Below are 23,589 nucleotides of genomic sequence, written 5' to 3'. Positions count from 1 at the left end.
AATATATAATGACAGAACAGCATGCAGCAGAAACTAAAATGGTGTCAAAGTGTGAAAGTAATCCCCTCCTTTTCAAATGCTTTTAACAAAGAGCAGGGGTGTGTGGAAGTGTGAACTCAAAAAGCTGCCATCCATACAGCCTCCATTTCAGACACTTTCAGAAGCTGGAGGACCTTTAAGATCACCTGAGTGCTCTTAGCTCCTCAACACCTTGGCAACCCAAGTATATGAAGTGCCTAAATGGCAGCCGACACAATTCCTCTGTTGTGTGAGCTAATTAAGGCGCTAGGGCTCTAGCTACACGGAGGTCCAAAGCGCAGAATGAGAGGAAAGGTAGCTTTCCACTCTTCAAATGAAACAGTAGAAATCATTTGGTGGTGGTATGTGTATTTTTTATTCACTGGTACTGCATGTGTGCTTTCCATTTACAAATGGCAACTGAGGCGTGATGTGAATAAAATATTGTATTATTTCCACTTTGAAGTATTTTTTTTTACATAGCTGAAGCATAGCAGGTATTAGAGTGAAGTGACCCCTATACAAAAAGAGACAAGTATTCAGAGCATCAGGACAATAATGCACCAAGAATTTCACGATAAGAGCATCAACGCAGAACCATATTCTTCTCACTCTTTGCTTTTCTCGTTGCAACATTGAGTGTGAATTAAGAGAAATTCATGGATGGGTTATTAAAAAAGGGCCACATTGCCATTCAAATATTTGTCACACCCAGCACAAGTAGAATATCCTTGTACATTTTTACTGCCACAGAAAGGTCTTTGCCATTGGCCTACTACCCTTAACCCAGTGTTTCTTGATCCTGGTCTTGGTGATCCAAATCTAATTGTTTTCCCTAGCACTGCACAGCAGTTTCAAGTCATAAACTCATCATCAAGCTTGGGTTATTTCAATCAGGAGTGTACTGCTGTGGCAAAAACAAAAATGTGCACCCCTTTGGGTCCCCAAAACCCAAAGATTAAGGTCAAGCCTTAACCTAAGCCACTCACATTTTAGTTACTATTATTATTACAAGCAAAGGTTCCACATATACATCAAATATGTGGACTGGCTGGGGGTACTGAAGGAGAGGTTTGGGAAACACTGTGGTACAGTGTCCCAAAAATAGTCAACCGTTTTCCCAACTTTCAGATGTTCTCCTGGCAGATGATCAGTTCTGATTCTCTGATACGGGAGTTCCTCTTCTCTCTGTTTTGCTGGAGCCTCCGGAGTACAGGGGTGCTGCCACTCTCTCCTGCCCAGGGAAGTGCTCCTGCTGCTGGACCGCCCGGCTGGGGGCCTGGGGGAAAGACATATGGTATATAAGCAATTTTTTATATTTGAAAAAATTCTAAAATATTGTAGGTAAGTGAAAAACATCACTACGGCTGCGTTTAGAAAGGCAGCCCAATTCTGTTTTTTTCCCCACTAATTGGTCTTTTGATTGATCACATCTTTTAACATCAGATATTTTTCAGATTTGATCTGATTGGTCAAATGACCAAGTAGTGAAAATAAAAATCTGAATTGGACTGCTTGTCTAAATGTAGCCTGGGTAGGCTAATGATATGTCCTCCTGGTCCCTCGTTTGTTATCATCTGCATCAATCTTTCTCTTTAACCAACTTTGACCTAAAACCATTTCAAGCCACCCAAGACCAGGCCAGTCCATCTTTTAATGTAGTACCATCAATTTAGTGCCCGTGGACAAAACAATAACCAGAAAGGACACTGCAACCCTTAAAAAGCCAAACTGACTGACTGTCCCCCAATCCCTAAAACAAAGGATGGAGATGCTACTGCACCTTGTATTTTGGTAGGGGTTATGGCAGTGGAGGGGGCGGAGCTGGGGGTGTCCTGTCCATCCGCCATGGCCCGTCTCCTTCTCTGTAGCACCATCTGTAGCTCTGCCTCCCCCACGTTTCGGCTCAACCTATTCCGTGACCATGCCCTCCTGTGGCCTTGGTGCTTCATGGTGTCCTAGCAGAGGTAGTACAGTCGACAATCAGGATAGGTGAGGAGGAGGTTAAACCAATCAGGTCAAAGAAAAGAAGAATTCAAAAGTACAGTAAACCAATCAGGGTACATTATTAATCCCGTCGACCTATTAGACTCACTTCTCTTGTAGAATTGCAAATGCCAACATTTACATTTTTTGTTGTTGACGTTCTTATTTAACCTTTATTTAACTAGGCAAGTCAGTTAAGAACAAATTCTTATTTACAATGCACCGGCCAAGCACGGACGACACTGGGCCAATTGTGCGCCGCCCTATGGGACTCCCAATTCTTTTCTGATCCCATCTTACCAGCATTCCTTTCAGCTCCAGCACGGCTGACTTTCTCTTCTCAATTCTCTGGTCCTGGGATTAAAAGATTCATAAATTAAAAGCATTTTAATATTAACTAAATCAATAGTCTTTTATAACAATTATTATAATAAGAAAGTTATCAAAAGTGCTCACTCTCCAGGCACGGTCATCTTCTGATCCGAGCTGAAATAGGAGACAAAATGTCAGATGTCTCACCACTGTAATTGTAGATTGATTGACTGATTGGTTGATTGATTGATTGATTTATACATGCACTATCTAGCCCTACCTGTGGTCTCTGAGTGGGTCTCAGGACAATGCCTTTCTTTATCCTCTCCATCATCGCATCCACCGCTCGGGTCTTCATGTCCAAAGTAGGATCTGGCTCTGATGGAGAAATGGACACAACACAATAAATATGCTACTTGAGCTGTGCTATGTTGAACAATAGAACTGCTGATATCAGAACCAGGGTCTTAATTTACCTCCTAAACATGCCTTCAATATCAAATCAAATGTATTGGTCACATGTGCCGAATACAACAGGTGTAGACTTTACAGTGAATTGCTTACTTACGAGCCCATTCACAGCAGTGCAGAGTTAAAAAGTAAGACAAATATTTGCTAAATAAAAAAGGAAATGGTAACACAATAAAAACAATAACAATGCTATATACAAGTAGTACCAGTACTGAATCAATATGCAGGGGTACGAGGTAGTTGAGGTAATTGAGGTAATACAGTATGTACTTGTGGGTAGGGGTAAAAGTGACTTGGCAATCAGGATATATTATAAACAGAGTAGCAGCAGAGTATGTGAAGTGTGAAAGTTTTTCTATATGTGAGTGTGTGTGTGGCGTCAATATGCATGTGTGTGTGTTCTGTGTGTTTGAGCATATGTAGTGTGTGTGTTGGAGTGTCAGTGTAGTATGTGTGAGTGGGTGCGTAGAGCCAGTGCAAGAGTCAGTGCAAAACAATTAAGATAAAGAAATATCTGTGGCGCAGCGGTCTACTGCACTGCATCACAGTGTTGTGGTGTCACAACAGCCTTGGGTTTGATCCCAGGTTGTGTCACAACTGGCCGTGACCGGGAGTCCCATAGGGTGGGGCACAATTGGCCCACCGTTGTCCGAGTTAGGAGGGTTTGGCCGGGGGGGGAGCTTTACTTCACTTGGCTCATCGCGCTCTAGCAACTCCTTGTGCCGGGCCGGGTGCCTGCAGGCTGACTGCGGTCGTCAGTTGAACAGTGTTTCCTCCGACACATTGGTGCAGCTGGCTTCCGGGTTAAGTAAGCGGGTGTTAAGAAGCGCGGCTTGGCGGGTCACGTTTCGGAGGACGCATGACTCGAGCTTCGCCTCTCCCAAGCCCGTTTTTGGAGTTGTAGCGATGAGACAAGATTGTAATCGTGAAATTCGGGAGAAAAAGGGGGTAAAAATTCAAAAAATAAAAAAATAATAGAGGTGGTCAATGTAAATTGTACGGGTAGCCATTTGATTAACTGTTCAGCATTCTTATGGCTTGGGGGTAGAATCTGTTCTGGTGCCTTTTGGTCACAGACTTGGCACTCCGGTACCACTTGCCGTGTGGTGGCAGAGAGAACACTCTATGACATTGGTGGCTGGAGTTTTTTACCATCCTCTGGTATAGAGGTCCTGGAAGGCAGAGAGTTCGGCCCCAGAGATATACTGGGCCGACGCACTACCCTCTGTAGCGCCTTGCAGTCAGATGCCGAGCAGTTGCCATACCAAGCAGTAATGCAACCAGGCAAGATGCTCTCAGTGTTGCAGCTGAATAACTTTTTGAGGATCTGAGAGCCCATGACACATTTTCAGCCTCCTGAGGAAGAAGAGGCGTTGTTGTGCCTTCTTCACAAATGTGTTGGTGTGTTTGGTCCATGATACAGTTGAAGTCGGAAGTTTACATACACTTAGGTTGGAGTCATTAAAACTCGCTTTTCAACCACTCCACAAATTTCTTGTTAACAAACTATAGTTTTGGCAAGTCGGTTAAGACATCTACTTTGTGCATGACACAAGTAATTTTTCCAACAATTGTTTACAGACAGATTATTTCATTTATAATTCACTGTATCACAATTCCAGTGGGTCAGAAGTTTACATATACTGAGCAGCAGAGTAAACAGCTTGGAAAATTCCAGAAAATGATGTCATGGCTTTAGAAGCTTCTGATAGGCTAATTGACATCATTTGAGTCAATTGGAGGTGTACCTGTGGATGTATTTCAAGGCCTACCTTCAAACTCAGTGCCTCTTTGCTTGACATCATGGGAAAATCAAAAGAAATCAGCCAAGACCTCAGAAACAAATTGTAGACCTCCACAAGTCTAGTTCATCCTTGGGAGCAATTTCCAAATGCCTGAAGGTACCACGTTCATCTGTACAAACAATAGTACGCAAGTACAAACACCATGGGACCACGCAGCTGGCATACCGCTAAGGAAGGAGACAGGTTCTGTCTCCTAGAGATAAATGTACTTTGGTGCAAAAAGTGCAAATCAATCCCAGAACAACAGCAAAAAACCTTGTGAAGATGCTGGAGGAAACGGGTACAAAAGTATCTATATCCACAGTAAAACAAGTCCAATATTTACATAACCTGAAAGACCGCTCAGCAAGGAAGAAGCCACTGCTCCAAAACCGCCATAGAAAAGCCAGACTACAGTTTGTAACTGCACATGGGGACAAAGATCGTACTTTTTGGAGAAATGACCTCTGGTCTAATGAAACAAAAATAGAACTCGTTGGTCATAATGACCATCGTTATGTTTGGAGGCAAGCCGAAGAACACCATCCCAACCGTGAAGCACAATGGCTTAAGGACAAGAAAGTCAAGGTATTGGAGTGGCCATCACAAAGCCCTGACCTCAATCCTATAGAACATTTGTGGGCAGAACTGAAAAAGCGTGTGCGAGCAAGGAGGCCTACGAACCTGACTCAGTTACACCAGCTCTGTCAGGAGGAATGGGCCAAAATTCACCCAACTTATTGTGGGAAGCTTGTGGAAGGCTACCCGAAACGTTTGACCCAAGTTAAACAATTTAAAGGCAACGCTACCAAATACTAATTGAGTGTATGTACTGTAAACTTCTGACCCACTGGGAATGTGATGAAAGAAACTTGAAGCTCTCGACCCACTCTACAGCCCCATTGATGTGAATGGGGGCGTGTTTGGCCCTCCGTTTCCTGTAGTCCACGATAAACTCCTTTGTCTTGCCCACATTGACGGAGGGGTTGTTGTCCTGGCATGTTTAGCACTGCATATATTATGGTACGGCTACATGGATAGATGTCAGACACTGATTCTGGTAGTATTGGTAAGTATGGATAAATTCAGGGTGTCTAGCAGCTAGAACATAATGGTGCTTTTTGGTAGTCAATTTACAGGCATATATTATGGTAAGTATAAGTTAAACTTGTATCTCATTATGGTAAGGTGTGAAATAAGTATAGCTAGTTGTAATTGTAATGGCTTAGCAGATTATAAAAAAAGACGACCAGTCTTTACCTGGCTTAAAAGAAAGGAATATAATATCTATTGTTTACAGGAAACTCACTCTACAATTACAGATGAGGTTGTATGGAAAAAAGACTGGGAGGGAGATTTATATTTCTGTCATGGGAAAAGAAACTCAAAAGTGGTGATGATATTACTTAATAACAATTTTGATCCGAATGTGCAAACTGTCAAAACAGATCCGAAAGGAAGGTGGATCATTTTAAATATGCTATTGGACGATAAATATATTTGGCTAATTCATGTCTATGGTCTAAATACTGTGCATTCAGAAAGTATTCAGACAGCTTCCTTTTTTCCACATTTAGTTACGTTACAGCATTATTTTAAAATTAAATATAATATTTTCCTCATCAATCTACACACAATACCCCATAATGACAAGGAAAAAAACAGATACCTTATTTACATAAGCATTTAGACCCTTTGCTATGAGACTCGAAATTGAGCTCAGGTGCATCCTGTTTCCATTGATCATCCGTGAGATGTTTCTACAACTTGATTGGAGTCCACCTGTGGTAAAATCAATTGATTGGGCATGATTTGGAAAGGCACACACCTGTTTAAATAAGGTCCCACAGTTGACAGTGCATCTCAGAGCAAAAACCAAGCCGTTAGGTCGAAAGAATTGCCCATAGAGCTCCGAGACAGGATTGTGTCAAGGCACAGATCTGAGGAAGGGCACCAAAACACTTCTGCAGCATTGAAGGTCCCCAAGAACACAGTGCCTCCATCATTCTCTAATGGAAGAAGTTTGGAACCACCAAGACTCTTCCTAGAGCTGGCCGCCCGGCCAAACTGAGCAATCGGGGGAGAAGGGCCTTTGTCAGGGAGGTGACCAAGAACCCGATGGTCACTCTGACAGAGCTCCAGAGTTCCTCTGTGGAAATGGGAGAACCTTCCGTGTGGAGGAAACCTGGCACCATCCCTGAAGTGAAGCATGGTGGTGGCAGCATCATGCTGTGGGGATGTTTTTCAGCGGCAGGGACTGGGAGACTAGTCAGGATTGAGGCAAAGATGACCAGAGCCAAGTACAGAGAGATCCTTAATGAAAACCTGCTCCAGAGAGCTCAGGACCTCAGACTGGGGCGAATGTTCACCTTCCAACAGGACAACGACTCTAAGCACACAACCAAGACAACGCAGGAGTGGATTCGGGACAAGTCTCTAAATGTCCTTGAGTGGCCCAGCCAGGGCTCAGACTTGAACCCAATCAAACATCTTTGGAGAGACCTGAAAATAGCTGTGCAGCGACGCTCCCCATCCAACCTGACAGAGCTTGAGGATCTACAGAGAGGAATGGTGTGGAATGGAGAAACTGCCCAAATACTTTTGTAAATGTAATATTTCAGTTTTTTATTTTTAATAGATTTGCAAGAATTTCTACAAACCTGTTTTTGCTTTATCATTATGAGGTAGATTGATGAGGGTAATTTTTTTTAAATACATTTTACAATAAAGTTGTAACGTAACAAAATGTGGAAAAAGGGAAAGGGGTCTGAATACTTTGAATGCATTGTATATAAATGCCTTGACTATTTTAATGTTGAATTAAAACAAGGTTGTCCACTGTCGGCATATCTATTTATTATAGCCATCAAAATGTTAGCTATTCAAATTAGATCCATTAATAATATAGAAGGTCTAGAAATCCAGGGCTTAAAAACAAAGGTGTCATTGTATGCTGAAGACTCAAATTTCTTCTTAAATCTGTAATCTGCATCCCTGCACAGCCGCATAGAGGTTCTAGATAATGTTTCTAAGCTCTCTGGATTACAACCAAACTATGATCAGTGTACCATATTACGTATTGGATCACAAAAAAATACAACTTTTACATTATTGTGTAGTTTTTTACCAACAAAATGGTCTGAAGTTGAAGTGGACATACTTGGTATTCAGACCCCTAAAGAAATAAAGGAACTTACACACCAATTTTAACAGAAAGTTGGCAAAAAATAGATACGATCTTGCTACCATGGAAAGGTAAATACCTGTCTATTTGTGGAAAAATTACCCTGATTAATTCTGTAGGCATATCCCAGTGTACCTATTTACTTATGGCCCTGCCATTTATGCAAAACATATTTCACTTATTTGGAACAGACAAAATAAATGGAAGTTATTTATATAGTGAATATGAGTTCGGGGGGGCTAAAATTATTAAATATTAAAGCACTAAACCTCTCACTAAAAACATCAATCATCAGTCATACATATCCAAGCTGTATCACAACCGGCCGTAATTGGGAGTCCCTTAGCGTGGCGTACAATTGGCCCAGCGTTGTCCTGGTTTGGCCGGTGTAGGCCATCATTGTAAATAAGAATTTGTTCTTAACTTGTTATGGATAGGGGGCAGTATTTTCACGGCCGGATAAAAAACGTACCCGATTTAATCTGGTTATTACTCCTGCCCAGAAACTAGAATATGCATATAATTAGTAGCTTTGGATAGAAAACACTCCAAAGTTTCTAAAACTGTTTGAATGGTGTCTGTGAGTATAACAGAACTCAAATGGCAGGCCAAAACCTGAGAAGATTCTGTACAGGAAATTTCTTGGCCTTCTTTGTCATCTCTATCCAAAACAAAGGATCTCTGCTGTAACGTGACATTTTCTAAGGCTCCCATAGGCTCTCAGAAGGCGCCAGAACATTGAATGATGACTTTGCAGCCCATGGCTGAAAAACAGTAGCGCATTTGGTAAGTGGTCGATCTGAGAACAATGAGACGGGTGCGCACGTGCACGTGAAGAGTCCATTTTAGATTATCAGTCTTTTAACGAAAACAACGACTCCCGGTCGGAATATTATTGCTATTTTACGAGAATAATCGCATAAAAATTGATTTTAAACAGCGTTTGACATGCTTCGAAGTACGGTAATGGAATATTTACACATTTTTTGTCACGATACGCGTCTGCGCGTCACCCTTCGGATAGTGTCTTGAACGCACGAACAAAACGCCGCTATTTGGATATAACTATGGATTATTTGGAACCAAACCAACATTTGTTGTTGAAGTAGAAGTCCTGGGAGTGCATTCTGACGTAGAACAGCAAAGGTAATCCAATTTTTCTTATAGTAAATCTGAGTTTGGTGAGTACTAAACTTGGTGGGTGTCAAAATAGCTAGCCCGTGATGGCGAGCTATCTACTCAGAATATTGCAAAATGTGCTTTCACCGAAAAGCTATTTTAAAATCGGACACCGCGATTGCATAAAGGAGTTCTGTATCTATAATTCTTAAAATAATTGTTATGTTTTTTGTGAACGTTTATCATGAGTAATTTAGTAAATTCACCGGAAGTGTTCGGTGGGAATGCTAGTTCTGAACGTCACATGCTAATGTAAAAAGCTGGTTTTTGATATAAATATAAACTTGATTGAACAAAACATGCATGTATTGTATAACATAATGTCCTAGGAGTGTCATCTGATGAAGATCAAAGGTTAGTGCTGCATTTAGCTGTGGTTTTGTTTTTTGTGACATTATATGCTAGCTTGAAAAATGGGTGTGTGATTATTTCTGGCTGGGTACTCTCCTGACATAATCTAATGTTTTGCTTTCGTTGTAAAGCCTTTTTGAAATCGGACAGTTAAAGGAGAGTCTTGTCTTTAAAATGCTGTAAAATAGTCATATGTTTGAAAAATTGAAGTTTTGGGATTTTCGAGGAGTTTGTATTTCGCGCCACGCCCAATCATTGGATATTGGAGCGGTGTTCCGCTAGCGGAACGTCTAGATGTAAGAGGTTTAACTGACTTGCCTAGTTAAATAAATGTTAAATAATTAAAAATACAAAAATGATACTTAAACCTGAACTGGTTCTCCAGTAGAGTAAGAATGGCTCACCCCTTGTTCAAAAATGTCCTATTTTGCCTTTATCCAGATTACAACCTCTCACTTTCAGTTAATTGAAAATGGAACCTTTTTCAAAAAAATCGCCCTTTCTAAAACAAATCATACAAAGCTGGTTACAATTCCAGTTTCATCCTCCAGAAAATACAGAACAAATATTACAACAAATATGGTTAAATTAAAATATAATAATTTATAAAACAATAAAACATTATTTATGAGGAAAAATAAAAAATAAAAAAGGAAATATCTTTGTTAATGATATTATGAATAGGAAAGGTAGAGTTATGTCACATGTGCAGTTAACAAACATATATGAAAATGTTTGCTCTATCCTACAACCAACTGATTGCACCATTACCACAAAAATGGAGGAGGCAAGTGGACGGGGGAGAAGGTAGGGAACTTGTTTGTCTGCCCTTTATTAAAGACCAAAATTGGCCCAATTATTTTTATATATCTAAAAATGTCAGTTTTACTTGCGGACCAAAATGTTGAATGCGGTGCCATACAGGTTGCAAAATAGTTGGGAAGAGATTTTCAACCGTGCACATGGTTTATGAACTGATACGCAAAACAATGCTTGATTGAAAATGTAGTTTTTCAATTTAATTGATTATACAAAATTCTTGCCACAAAAATAATGTTATGGGGCATACAACCAACTTAGCTCTGCAAATTTTGCTATGAAGAGACAGAATCATTAGATATCTGGTCACAGGTTCAGGAATGGCTGAAAAATTGAATCATTTATCTAAAATTAACCCTACAAATAGCACTGTTGGGAGATTTGGAAAACCATTGTCAAGCAATCAACAATATAATAATATTTTTTGTAAAAACATGTATCTTTAACTTACAATCTGTGGATACTATACGTTTACACAGGTTCAGAATTGATGTGAAACAGAAAAATATGGAAATCTAAAGACGGCGGTTTACGGAAATAGGTGGGATTAACTGTGAGTAGCTGGTTGGAAGTTTAAAAGTTCATGTTCTATAATAGTTAGGACTGAAAAAACAATGTATAAGTACTATCTATCTAGATGCAATGTACAGTATATAGAAATATCAAATTACTTTATTCTTGCTATGTAATGTCATGAATGTCCTGTGAGGATCAGAATGGGTCAGATCAGACTGACGAGATTGTGACAGTAACCAGGCCTCTCTCTCCTACAGAGGGGAAGGGGGAGCTGCTGGATCGTCGACCGTTCACACTCGGTCGTAAATTACAAGAGAGGGAGATTCTTTAGTATCAACCAAAGGAATGTCTTTGTTCACAGACAGTTTTGCCTGCCCAAAACTCTAACATCCAAAAAGTGATAATGGAACAATATTTCTAATATAACAATGTGGGAAGTGGTCAGTGCAGAATTATGGAAAACTAATGTCATATTGTTTTTCATTTTGTAATGTTATTACATTTTCATCTATGTTGTGAACACAATATGAAAGTGATAAAGGTATTTGTGTTAAGATAGGAATGTGATTTTAGTTTTCTAATGAGATAATCGTTTTTGATATCCTTTGCACATTAAGTAGCCACACCCCGAGTGAGGTCAGAGAGCTTGACAGAATGACTGAACGCCCCTTTTTACTAAGAGTGCATAAAGGCTTGAAAGAAGAATCAATCTTTAGACCAGGAAACATGAGGCGGAGAGATGCACGTTTGGAATGGTTGACTCTTTGAACCTCAACACGAGGTGAAGAAATGAACTCACCTTCCTTTGGACCAGAGAGACGAAGAGTTGCAGCTCATGTCCATCGTAGTCTGAATCCTGAATACCCACACGAGGAGGAAGGGTCGAGAAGCTCACCTCAGACAATCACTGGACCAGCTGATTAGCTGTCTTAAGGCAGATATTGAGAAAAGCTCATCTAAGTGAGACTATCCTACTACGTTCATCACCAATGGGAACCGTCGACATGGCTGGTTATCGTCCAGAGTGAACAACAGTAGAAAACGGGAAAGGGGAGGGGAGATCCCTTTTGGACAATCAGAGCCATACAGCTGGAAGGCCAACAAATTTCAGAGAAGGTTTGGTTCTGACCGAGATAAACGACGAACGAAGGCATTTCACACGTAAATACACTGCTCAAAAAAATAAAGGGAACACTTAAACAACACAATGTAACTCCAAGTCAATCACACTTCTGTGAAATCAAACTGTCCACTTAGGAAGCAACACTGATTGACAATACATTTCACATGCTGTTGTGCAAATGGAATAGACAACAGTTGGAAATTATAGGCAATTAGCAAGACACCCCCAATAAAGGAGTGGTTCTGCAGGTGGGGACCACAGACCACTTCTCAGTTCCTATGCTTCCTGGCTGATGTTTTGGTCACTTTTGAATGCTGGCGGTGCTTTCACTCTAGTGGTAGCATGAGACGGAGTCTACAACCCACACAAGTGGCTCAGGTAGTGCAGCTCATCCAGGATGGCACATCAATGCGAGCTGTGGCAAGAAGGTTTGCTGTGTCTGTCAGCGTAGTGTCCAGAGCATGGAGGCGCTACCAGGAGACAGGCCAGTACATCAGGAGACGTGGAGGAGGCCGTAGGAGGGCAACAACCCAGCAGCAGGACCGCTACCTCCGCATTTGTGCAAGGAGGAGCAGGAGAAGCACTGCCAGAGCCCTGCAAAATGACCTCCAGCAGGCCACAAATGTGCATGTGTCTGCTCAAACGGTCAGAAACAGACTCCATGAGGGTGGTATGAGGGCCCGACCTCCACAGGTGGGGGTTGTGCTTACAGCCCAACACCGTGCAGGACGTTTGGCATTTGCCAGAGAACACCAAGATTAGCAAATTTGCCACTGGCGCCCTGTGCTCTTCACAGATGAAAGCAGGTTCACACTGAGCACGTGACAGACGTGACAGAGTCTGGAGACACCGTGGAGAACATTCTGCTGCCTGCAACATCCTCCAGCATGACCGGTTTGGCGGTGGTTCAGTCATGGTGTGGGGTGGCATTTCTTTGGCGGGCCGCACAGCCCTCCATGTGCTCGCCAGAGGTAGCCTGACTGCCATTAGGTACCGAGATGAGATCCTCAGACCCCTTGTGAGACCATATGCTGGTGCGGTTGGCCTTGGGTTCCTCCTAATGCAAGACAATGCTAGACCTCGTGGCTGGAGTGTGTCAGCAGTTCCTGCAAGAGGAAGGCATTGATGCTATGGACTGGCCCGCCCGTTACCCAGACCTGAATCCAATTGATCACATCTGGGACATCATGTCTCGCTCCATCCACCAACGTCACGTTGCACCACAGACTGTCCAGGTGTTGGCGAATGCTTTAGTCCAGGTCTGGGAGGAGATCCCTCAGGAGACCATCCGCCATCTCATCAGGAGCATGCCCAGGTGTTGTAGGGAGGTCATACAGGCACGTGGAGGCCACACACACTACTGTGCCTCATTTTGACTTGTTTTAAGGACATTACATCAAAGTTGGATCAGCCTGTAGTGTGGTTTTCCACTTTAATTTTGAGTGTGACTCCAAATCCAGACCTCCATGGGTTGATAAATTGGATTTCCATTGATTATTTTTGTGTGATTTTGTTGTCAGCACATTGAACTATGTAAAGAAAAAAGTATTTAATAAGATTATTTATTTCATTCAGATCTAGGATGTGTTGTTTAAGTGTTCCCTTTATTTTTTTGAGCAGTATACATTCATGATTTCTTATTCCAAATGGGCGGTGGTTCGTGTGCAAGATATATGATTAATGTGAAGACAGTCCTTGAATGCATCCACAATAAGTGTCCTTTTTCTCTCCCTCCCCCTCTCATCTATGTTGTAACAAGCTGTCATATCTTGTCAGTCCACTAGGGACCTTTGTCTCATGTAAGTGTGTGTGTGTGTGTATCCTGTGTTATTATTTAGGTAGCTAGTAAATAAGTGATTAAACCAATTTGTGTAGTGCTGAATAATGCGCAAGGCTGGTGTTTTTGCAGATCCAAGAAGGTTACGATCGTTCAGAATGAGTATTTGGTAAGAGGTAATGATTAATAAGATGACTGTTTATTAACGTTATAGGTAAAGATCTTATAGAGTTTAATTTGGGAGATGGTAACTCTCTAAACAACTTCTTCCGTGGTGCCCCAAATCTTAACCTGTTGGGGCTAGGGGGCAGTATTTGCACGGCCGGATAAAAAACGTACCCGATTTAAACTGGTTACTACTCTTGCCCAGAAACGAGAATATGCATATAATTAGTAGATTTGGATAGAAAACACTCTAAAGTTTCTAAAACTGTTTGAATGGTGTCTGTGAGTATAACAGAACTCATATGGTAGGCCAAAACCTGAGAAGATTCCATACATGACAATTTGACAATTTGTTCTCCTTCTGTGGCATCTCTATAAAAAATACAGCATCTCTGCTGTAATGTGACATTTTCTAAGGCTTCCATTGGCTCTCAGAAGGCGCCAGAAAGTGGAATGACGTCTCTGCAGTCTCCGGGCGAAAAACAGCAGGAGTTTTTGTGAGTGGTCAGGCAGGGAACAATGACACTGGAGTGCGCATCCACGAGAGGACTCCATGTTTTTCTTTCAATCTTTGAACGAATACAACGTCGCCCGGTTGGAATATTATCGGTATTTTACGAGAAAAATCGCATAAAAATGTATTTTAAACAGCGTTTGACATGCTTCGAAGTATGGTAATGGAATATTTGGAATTTTTTTGTCACGAAATGCGCTCGAAATGCACCCTTCGGATTGTTACCTGAACGCACGAACAAAACGGAGGTATTTGGATATAACTATGGATTATTTCGAACCAAAACAACATTTGTTGTTGAAGTAGAAGTCCTGGGAGTGCATTCTGATGAACAACAGCAAAGGTAATCCACTTTTTCTTATAGTAAATCTGAGTTTGGTGAGGGCCAAACTTGGTGGGTGTCAAATTAGCTAGCCGTGATGGCCGGGCTATCTTCTCGGAATATTGCAAAATGTGCTTTCGCCGAAAAACTATTTTAAAATCTGACACCGCGATTGCATAAAGGAGTTCTGTATCTATAATTCTTAAAATAATTTATGTATTTTGTGAACGTTAATTGTGAGTAATTAAGTAAATTCACCGGAAGTTTGCGGTGGGTATGCTAGTTCTGAACATCACATGCTAATGTGAAAAGCTGGTTTTTGATATAAATATGAACTTGATTGAACAAAACATGCATGTATTGTATAACATAATGTCCTAGGAGTGTCATCTGATGAAGATCAAAGGTTAGTGCTGCATTAAGCTGTGGTTTTGGTTTTTGTGACATATATGCTTGCTTTGAAAATGGCTGTGTGATTATTTTTGGCAGGGTACTCTCCTGACATAATCTAATGTTTTGCTTTCGCTGTAAAGCCTTTTTGAAATCGGACAATGTGGTTAGATTAACGAGAGTCTTGTCTTGAAAATGGTGTAAAATAGTCATATGTTTGAGAAATTGAAGTTATAGCATTTATGAGGTATTTGTATTTCGCGCCACGCGATTCCACTGGCTGTTGACTAGGCAAGCGTCCCACCTTGCCCAGGGAGGTTAATTAGTTAATTGTTACATGATTAATTTAATGGGGTAACAATTAAATAGTTAGTGGATTAAATAAATAACAGTCATCAGATTAATGAAAGTAAAGTCACGACAGTAACTACTGCAACAACAAAAAACAAGTGTCATGTATGTAAAATGCGTGTAGAATGTACATGTAACAACAAAAGAAAAAGCTATAATAATAAAGTTTATTTTTGTCCTCTGAAGAGGGTGGAAATGCGTAATCATAACATGGTAAGAACACTCACTATTCTTATCAATGTTGTTGGCTGACTCCTTCCTCTTGTTGCGAAGGATGACTAAGGGACTGAAGAGAGGAAGAAGAGAAAGTGTTGCAGAAGTAATTTGTTTAATCAAATTAACCAAATTATTTTATCAAATGTACCTATGGGTACTACCATCACCTTGCTATGTAACAAAGGTCTATAAGTTTTCATTTTCAATGTAAGTTGAAGTTGTTTGAAATAGTATACCTCTACCAGCTAATATAGTGGTTATGTATTTATAGCATATAGATATATAAAATACCTACTCAACAGCAGTACTGGAGGGAGGTGGGGGCAGGGGTGGTGGAGGAGGAGGAGGGGGTAGTGGAGGAGGAAGTGCAGGGGTTGAGTTGTCCTTCTCTGAAGCCAGGTCTTTCTCTGCGTCTTTCAGCCTGTCCTCGAGCTGTTTCACTAAAACAAAGAGAAAGTACCACCAACCACAACACTGTGTCATATTTGAATACCGTAAAATAGCATTTGTTTGAATATTGAAAATAGGGCAAAGAGAAATTCAACTCCAGACGGTTATAGTGTTGTTTTTTTGTACCGTAATTTCCGGACTATTAAGCGCACCTGAATATAAGCCGCACCCACTGAATTTTTTAAAAATGTATTATTTTCAACATAAATAAGCCGCACATGTCTATAAGCTGCAGGTGCCTACCGGTACATTGAAACAAATTAACTTTACACAGGCTTTAACGAAACACGGCTTGTAACAAAAAATAAACAATTTGCAGTAAACAGTAGCCTACCAAGAAAGTCATTGCTCCAGACCAAGCTCCCTTGCAGCAGCTCTATTTCCTTTTCCAACAGCCAGATCAATCGCCTTCAACTTGAAAGCTGCATCATATGCATTTCTCTGTGTCTTTACCATGATGAGGGTGACAAAATGACTACCGTAATCAGAATGATGGGAAGTTTGAGCGCGCTCGATTTAATCTAAACAGTAAACAAAAAAGTTTTTGACCTTAACCCGTTCGGCAATTTCATTGGTCTAATGAAAGCTTCATGCCGCCAAAAAACTGAGCACATCACAGAATGTGTTTTTTGGGGGTTTTTAATTTATTTGAAAGCGTGAAAAATCCATATATTAGCCATGTCATTGTTTAAGCCGCGAGGTTCAAAGCGTGGGAAAAAAGTAGCGGCTTATAGTCCGGAAATTACGGTAATTAATTATTTGAATTGTGCATCAGTGTCCTATGCTCACTGTGACCAAACTACATCTGTAAATATACCTTCCCCCTGAAGCTGGGTGACAGTGTTCAGAGCCTCCCTGAGCTGTGTGTCCGTGGTCCTCCTCTCCTCCTCACTGCTCTCCAGTTGGCCTCTGACACATTGCAGCTCAGATAGAACACTGCTCTCTTCCAGAGCACACTGGGTCGGTTTCACCTTTGATAGTCATGTACAGCGACATATATTAGACTTACTGACTTTTTTTGGGGTTTTGTTGTACTTTTACCCCCTTTTCTCCACAATTGGTAGTTACAGTTTTGTCCCATCGCTGCAACTCCCCTACGGACTCGGGAGAGGTGAAGGTATGGTGGAAATTACAAGATTATGTTATAATGCTGTTATTGCATCAAATGGTTGTTTTATTCAACAGAATAAGCGGTTGTTAGAACACTCATCTATGTGTGTTCTGAGGATGGGTCTTTGGAAGATTTACAATGTCTTTGGGGATACCGCATTCCAGAGCATGAGTTAATGTTTCTGTTCTATACAGTACCAGGGAGAGATGGCTCCTTGGAGTTGGGGTGCCAGACACTGGTCTCTACACAATGAGTTCTCATGTTTTTACAGCAGATACTGTCTGTATGATATATTATAAGTATCTTTCATACAAATCTTAACCTTGTGACCCATTCCATACATCTGTTGTGTGTCATGTAGACTGAAGGAGGATGGACTTTGCTATAAAATGCTGTGGCTCAAACCAGCTCTTTGAGTTCTCATTTTTTACCTCCAGGGGTGATTACCGACCAGCTCCATTACTGCAGTAATTAAATAATGAAGTTTGATTGTTTTGAAGAAATCTTAAAAGTCTCTCCTTTAAATTACAATAATTCCACCACAAAGGTCAAGAGCCATGCGTCCTCTGAAACACGACCCTGCCAAGCCGCACTGCTTCTTGACACACTGCTCGATTAACCTGGAAGCCAGCCGCACCAATGTGTCAGAGGAAACACTGTCCAGCTGGCAACTGAAGTCAGCTTGCAGGCGCCTGGCCCACCATAAAGAGTCGCTAGAGCGCAATGGGATAAGGAAATCCCACCCCTAACCCAGACAATGCTGGGCCAATTGTGCGCCACCGCATGGGTCTCCCAGTCACAGCCGGCTGGGATCGAACCTGAGTCTGTAGTGACGCTTCAAGCACTTTGATGCAGTGCCTTAGACCGCTGTGCCACTCGGGAGGCCTAGACCTATACATTTAAATGTAACCTATTCAGATGCATTACTCAGGTATTATATGCCAACAAATATACTATCGGTTTTTTTTACCCCCTTTTTCTCCCCATTTTGTGATTACAATCTTGCCTCATCGCTGCAACCTCCCAACAGGCTCGGGAGAGGCAAAGGTCAAGTCATGCATCCTCCGAAACATGGGTTAACCTGGAAGCCAGCCACATCAATGTGTCAGAGGAAACACCATTCAACTGACGACTGAAGTCAGCCTGCAGGCACAAGGAGTCGCTAGAGCGCGATGAGCCAAGTAAAGCCCCCCCCCCCCCCCGACCAAACCCGGATGACGCTGGGCCAATTGTGCGCCGCCTTATGGGACTCCCAGTCACGGCCGGTTGTGATCGAACCCCAGGCTGTTGTGACACTGCAACACAGTGCCTTAGACCACTGCGTCACTCAGGAGGCCTAATACACTGAAGTTTCAAAGAGACTCAAACATTGTCTCACACACACACACACACACACACACACACACACACACACACACACACACACACACACCTGGTTTCGGTAGTAGTGCTGTATTTCCTGTAGGGTACTGCTGATGTGGGCCACCTGTTCCAGAGCCTGTTGGAGCTGGAGCCTGGTTTCTGAACTCTGCTGCAGCACCATGCTCTGCCTCTGGGTCTCCTTCTGCTTCACCAACACCTGTCAGTCAGTCAATCAATCCATCAATCATGAATCAATCAGTCAATGAATCAATGAATCAATCAATTGTCAATCATTCATTTGCTTTGGCATATTTTGTTTTGGACTGTACAAGAGTTATGACCAGCATACAGTCATCAGAGGTTTGACTAGTGTAAAGGGGCGGTATGAAGTAAAATTAAATGAATATGGAATCCCATACAAATTCTCTTCCAGCAGCATATATAAAGCGGTAGTATGAAGCTGTAAATGGTCAAATGATAGTGAAACTAGGTTTAACAAAATAGTTATAGTCAGAGACAGTGAGTTTAGGAATTGAAAGTCAGTGAGTCACTTTCACCTTTGGCTCCCATGAAGTCGAACACAGTGAAGATGTTGCGACAGCAGTCATCTGTGTGTTTGACTACACATCATTACAGTTAACAAAACAACCTGTCCCATATTTACTCCCAATTACCCTGGTGTAAGCACTCTAAAGTCCCTATAGCACAAGGCTACTTTCACACAGCTAGGGACCAAGTAGGGAGTGCTGCTTGACAAGGAAAAGGGCTGCTGGTGTCCACACAATATACACACACACACACACACACACAATATACACACACACACACACACACACACACACACACACACACACACACACACACACACACACACACACACACACACACACACACACACACAGCTATTTCCTATTTGAGGCCCACATCATTATTATGCAGCACGACACACGCGGAGAAAGAAGACCTATGAATGGGGAGTGTGTTTTCAAAACATGTGAAAGTAGACAAATAGAGGCTTCATACACACACACGCGCACACACACCATCAAACAAATAATGCTTTGCATTACATTAAGAGTAAAGGGGGCTGAGTTGTGTGGTTGTCTCAGAACAGTAGGGGTCCTTTTCACAGGTAAGGACCCCTGCGAGGCGTCCCATTATGTGCCTGTCTGGTAAATAGCGAACAGCGTGCACAAAGGCGACAATTGCCAGCATTCAATGTAAAGTGTCAAGCTAAAGGCGTGGTTGTGTTTAAAGCTATAGTCCCCGTTCTCAAACTGCCGCCGTGATGGGTGCTCATTATAAAGCAGGGGGGGGCTCTAAGAGGGGAGACTACTTTTGTTGTCCTCCTAGACGCCCGTAAAAAAAAGAAGGAAAAGATAGCCACCTTTGTTTACAACAGGGCCAGCTGGGGAAACGTGAGTTGTGTGTGTATGTGTGTGTGTGTGTGAGTTTCTCGTTTACAAAGTGACCAGCATGCCTGTGTCCCTCCCTTCTCACACCTCTTTGTATTTGTTTGGCTAATTTGTCCTCTTTAATGAATACAGAATGAATGGGTGTATCTACCCCATCCCCACAATATGCCCCCCGTCTGAATGAGGAAGTGAGTGTCTGAATGAGGAAGTGAGGAAGTAGCCCTGCCCTCCCTCTGTCCAATGCTCCTCCATTCACTAGGACTGCCCCCGGGCCCTGGTTGAGGCCACTGCTCTCCTTGTCTTCCTATGGCATGCCACCTATAGGAGTGTGAGATGGGTGCACACTCGCATGCACACACACACACACACACACACACACACAGAAAACAGAAACACATATGCACAGAAAACAGAAACACATACGCATGTACACAAAACGCACAGAAGTACACAAACAGAAACACAGGGTTGTATACCTGGTGAGCGAAGACCTCTGCGTGCTCTCTGAGGCCCTGTTCCAGCTCCAGTTTCTGACTGATCTCTGTGAACTCCTCTGTCACTAGCTGGGATACTATGGACCCACATACACATAAAACATTGAATGTGACTTTGGTATGTAGGTGAATAGAGCGTCTATCATGAGGAACACTGATATGCGTCTGAGTGGGGTCTCACCTCTCTTCATCTTATTCATGTTCTTGTTCTGCTTGGACAGTTTCTTCAGTATGGCCTCTTTCACCCCAATCTCTAGGGCCAACTGAGTGGAACATGTAGAAGAGTAGGAAACAATGAATACTTATAAAGTTTTACTTAGTACACGCACACACACACACACACTGCTAGCTACCTGTTCTTCGAGCTGGCTCTGCTCTCTCTTCAGTGAATCGACCTGCTCACACAACTGCATCTTCTCCCCCAGCAGCTGTTCCACTGAGGCCTGCAGCTCTGACCATGATGGAGAGAGAGAGAGAGGGTGGGTGGGGGAGAGATAGCAAGAAAGGGGGGGAGAGAGGGGGAGGGGAGAGAGAGAGAGGGGGAGAGCGAAAGAGGAGGAGAAGGAGAGAGAAAGGAAAATGTGAGAGGAAGATGAGCAGGTATCTTATGTTCGGTCGGGTAAAAGTACAAAAACAATCCTTTCAAATCTCAATTCTATTGCCTTGTATACTGATATCTCTCATGATCATACATTATACAGTATGTGTTCAGGATGGTAGTTGTTGTGGATGGTGGATCTCAGAATGTCTCTATACCTCTGATCTGTGCCTGTTCTTGCAGCACAGCCTCCTCACCGCTGTCCCCATCAGGGTTGGGGTCGACCACCTGGTCAGACTCCAGGTCAAAGGTCATGGTGGCCATGTTTTCAGGAAGCTTAGGGAGGAGTGGCAGCAGAGCCTGGCTTCTCCTCTTCAGAACCTTGTTCTCTTTGGTCACCTTTGTGTTCAAGGAGAAAGATATCTGTTAAGAGCAGTGTTCTTTATTCCACAGGGCGTGCAGGCTTTCGTTCCCGCCTAGTAGTCATTCAATTTATGAACTAATCATCGAGCCCTTAATCATTAGCTGACTCGTCTGTGTTAGTAATGGGCTGGCACAAAACTTGCACACCCAAGTGGGACACTGACTGGTTTAGTGGATGACATCACTGAGACATTCTTTGGAGTTCCAACGCTGTCGCATGATGAACTACAGTAACCATAATACACCCCACCTTGACAGCGAGGGCCTCTGCACTCTCCCTGCAGGAGCGTTCAATCTGGAACTGCATCTCTAGAACATCCATCTCCTTCAACAGCTGAGAGGATACTGAGAAGAGAGAGAGAGAAAGCTGACAGGCTGCTGGATGAATAGACTCCTACAATGTGTGCGCATTTATTCTCATTACGGAAGCTTCATTGGAAAGCTGAGCTCCCACCATATAATCAAGAATGTTGATTGGTGCAGCTCACCTTCCTCTATCTCAGACAGCTTCTGACTGGCCTCATCCCTCTGCTTTTCCAGAATCTCACACTACACGACAGATCAAACAAACAGACACATGAACAGAGAAATCAGTCACATCTTACTTACTTTTTATTGCATAAGAAAGTAAATAAACAAAGTACTTGGAGTAATTAGTATAAGATCATTGGGGGGGGGGGGGGGGGGGGGGTCAATAAAGGAACACTAGGGCATCACAGATGCTATTGAAGATACCTGAATATCTCCTTCATCTTCAGAGGAGCAACTGCTTTCTCCACCAGAAGCTGAGAAAATTGAGAAAAAGTCATTCCAGAAACAAAATGTACAGTTATTACAGCTCTGAATCATGAATAAGTGGTTAATAAATGAGGAAGACAGACATTAGAATCCAAATGAGTCAGGTTTTCACTACAGATGTAGTGTCACGCCCTGGCCATAGAGAGGTTTTTGTTCTCTATTTTGGTTAGGCCAGGGTATGACTAGGGTGGGCATTCTATGTTCCGTTTTCTATGTTTTGTGTATTTATTTGTTTTGGCCGGGTATGGCTCTCAATCAGGGACAGCTGTCTATCGTTGTCTCTGATTGGGAGCCATACTTAGGCAGCCTGTTTTCCTTTGGGTTTTGTGGGTGGTTAATTTCTTTTTTGTGTTGCTTACCTGACAGAACTGTTTAGCTGTTGCGTTAAAATAAAGTTAAAATAAATACATGATGAGCACTCAACATGTTGCACCTTGGTCTACTCCCTGCAACAGCCGTTACATGTAGGATCTTGATTTGAGCCAGTTTGCTACAGCAGTAAAATAATTCTGCAATGTGAATTATTATGTGGATTAAAATGAATGGGCATTTTAGTATGGCTTGATACAGTTTTCATATGGGAAAATCAAGTCTGAAATTTCAAAGTGGAAATTACAAACGTCAGAAGCCTTTTTAAACCTCAAATACACTACAAGTTTAACATTTCCTGCAAAGGGTGATCAAATTAAGATTTTTTTACTTCTGTAGTACTTTACAGACCCTAAAAGAGGAAGCTCCACCTTCTGTGAGAATACAGGAAGAGATTCCGGAAGTCTCACTTTGAACAGGGATCTGAACCATGCCATTTCCATAACCACCCAGGATTATAAATAATGGAAGCATTATTAACACATTTCCTACCCAAAAGGTTAACATGTTACTTTTATGCAAAACATTGAAATGGAACATAGGCTATACAGTAGTTTATGGGACTGGCCTGCGCATTAGCAATATACAGTACCTGCAATAATGGATAGGCTTTGTCGTCATCAAGCAAAGCTTTACACAAGGCTAGGGATATCAGAAATGTTTACATAATTCACATGAAATATCAGATAGTCACTTAAGTATTTGTCTAAATAAGTCCATGCACCTTTCTCACTACCACATTCATTTACCCTCCAGTGCAGACCCATTTTCAAACAACAAAAGCTGTAAGTAAGGTATGGAATTTGGAACAGTTGATTTACCAATTTAGTAACACCCCTGAATCGTTGACAGTCTCACCTGCAGCGGTGCTGTTTTCCCCTTGGAACGACATGATTACCCAGCTAGCCTCCGGTTCTTTCCCCTTGGTTCTATAGCCTCTGGTTCTATAGCCTGTGGTTCTATAGTCTCTGGTTCTATAGCCTCTGGTTCTATAGCCTCTGGTTCTAAAATCTCTGGTTCTATAGCCGCTGGTTCTATAGCCTCTGGTTCTAGCCTCTGGTTCTAGCTTCTGGTTCTCTGACTCCCTGACAACAGTCTCCTTGTTCTGTTCTGACTCAAGATCTTACCCCGCCTTTGACCAGCACAAACAC

At 42.2% G+C, this 23,589-nt stretch overlaps 1 protein-coding gene across 1 annotated transcript; it reads right to left on the bottom strand.

The window, feature by feature from the left end:
• Positions 1–370: 370 nt before the first annotated feature.
• LOC106608872 (shootin-1) lies at positions 371–23,589 on the bottom strand. The gene is made up of 17 exons (XM_082977493.1): positions 23,297–23,589; positions 22,007–22,056; positions 21,760–21,820; positions 21,522–21,616; positions 21,067–21,247; positions 20,664–20,761; positions 20,492–20,573; positions 20,293–20,387; positions 18,472–18,618; positions 16,746–16,899; positions 15,774–15,918; positions 15,490–15,548; positions 2,597–2,694; positions 2,461–2,490; positions 2,305–2,358; positions 1,802–1,976; positions 371–1,297 (listed from the first exon to the last, which is right to left on the bottom strand). The coding sequence occupies exons 1-17, from the start codon at positions 23,328–23,330 to the stop codon at positions 1,146–1,148; spliced, it is 1,710 nt and encodes a 569-aa protein (XP_082833619.1). The 5' UTR covers positions 23,331–23,589; the 3' UTR covers positions 371–1,145.

The sequence above is a fragment of the Salmo salar genome, chromosome 07 (genome assembly GCF_965601325.2).
Source record: "Salmo salar chromosome 07, fSalSal1, whole genome shotgun sequence".
In the NCBI taxonomy this organism is placed as follows: domain Eukaryota; kingdom Metazoa; phylum Chordata; class Actinopteri; order Salmoniformes; family Salmonidae; genus Salmo; species Salmo salar.
This window is presented reverse-complemented; position numbering and strand designations above follow the sequence as displayed.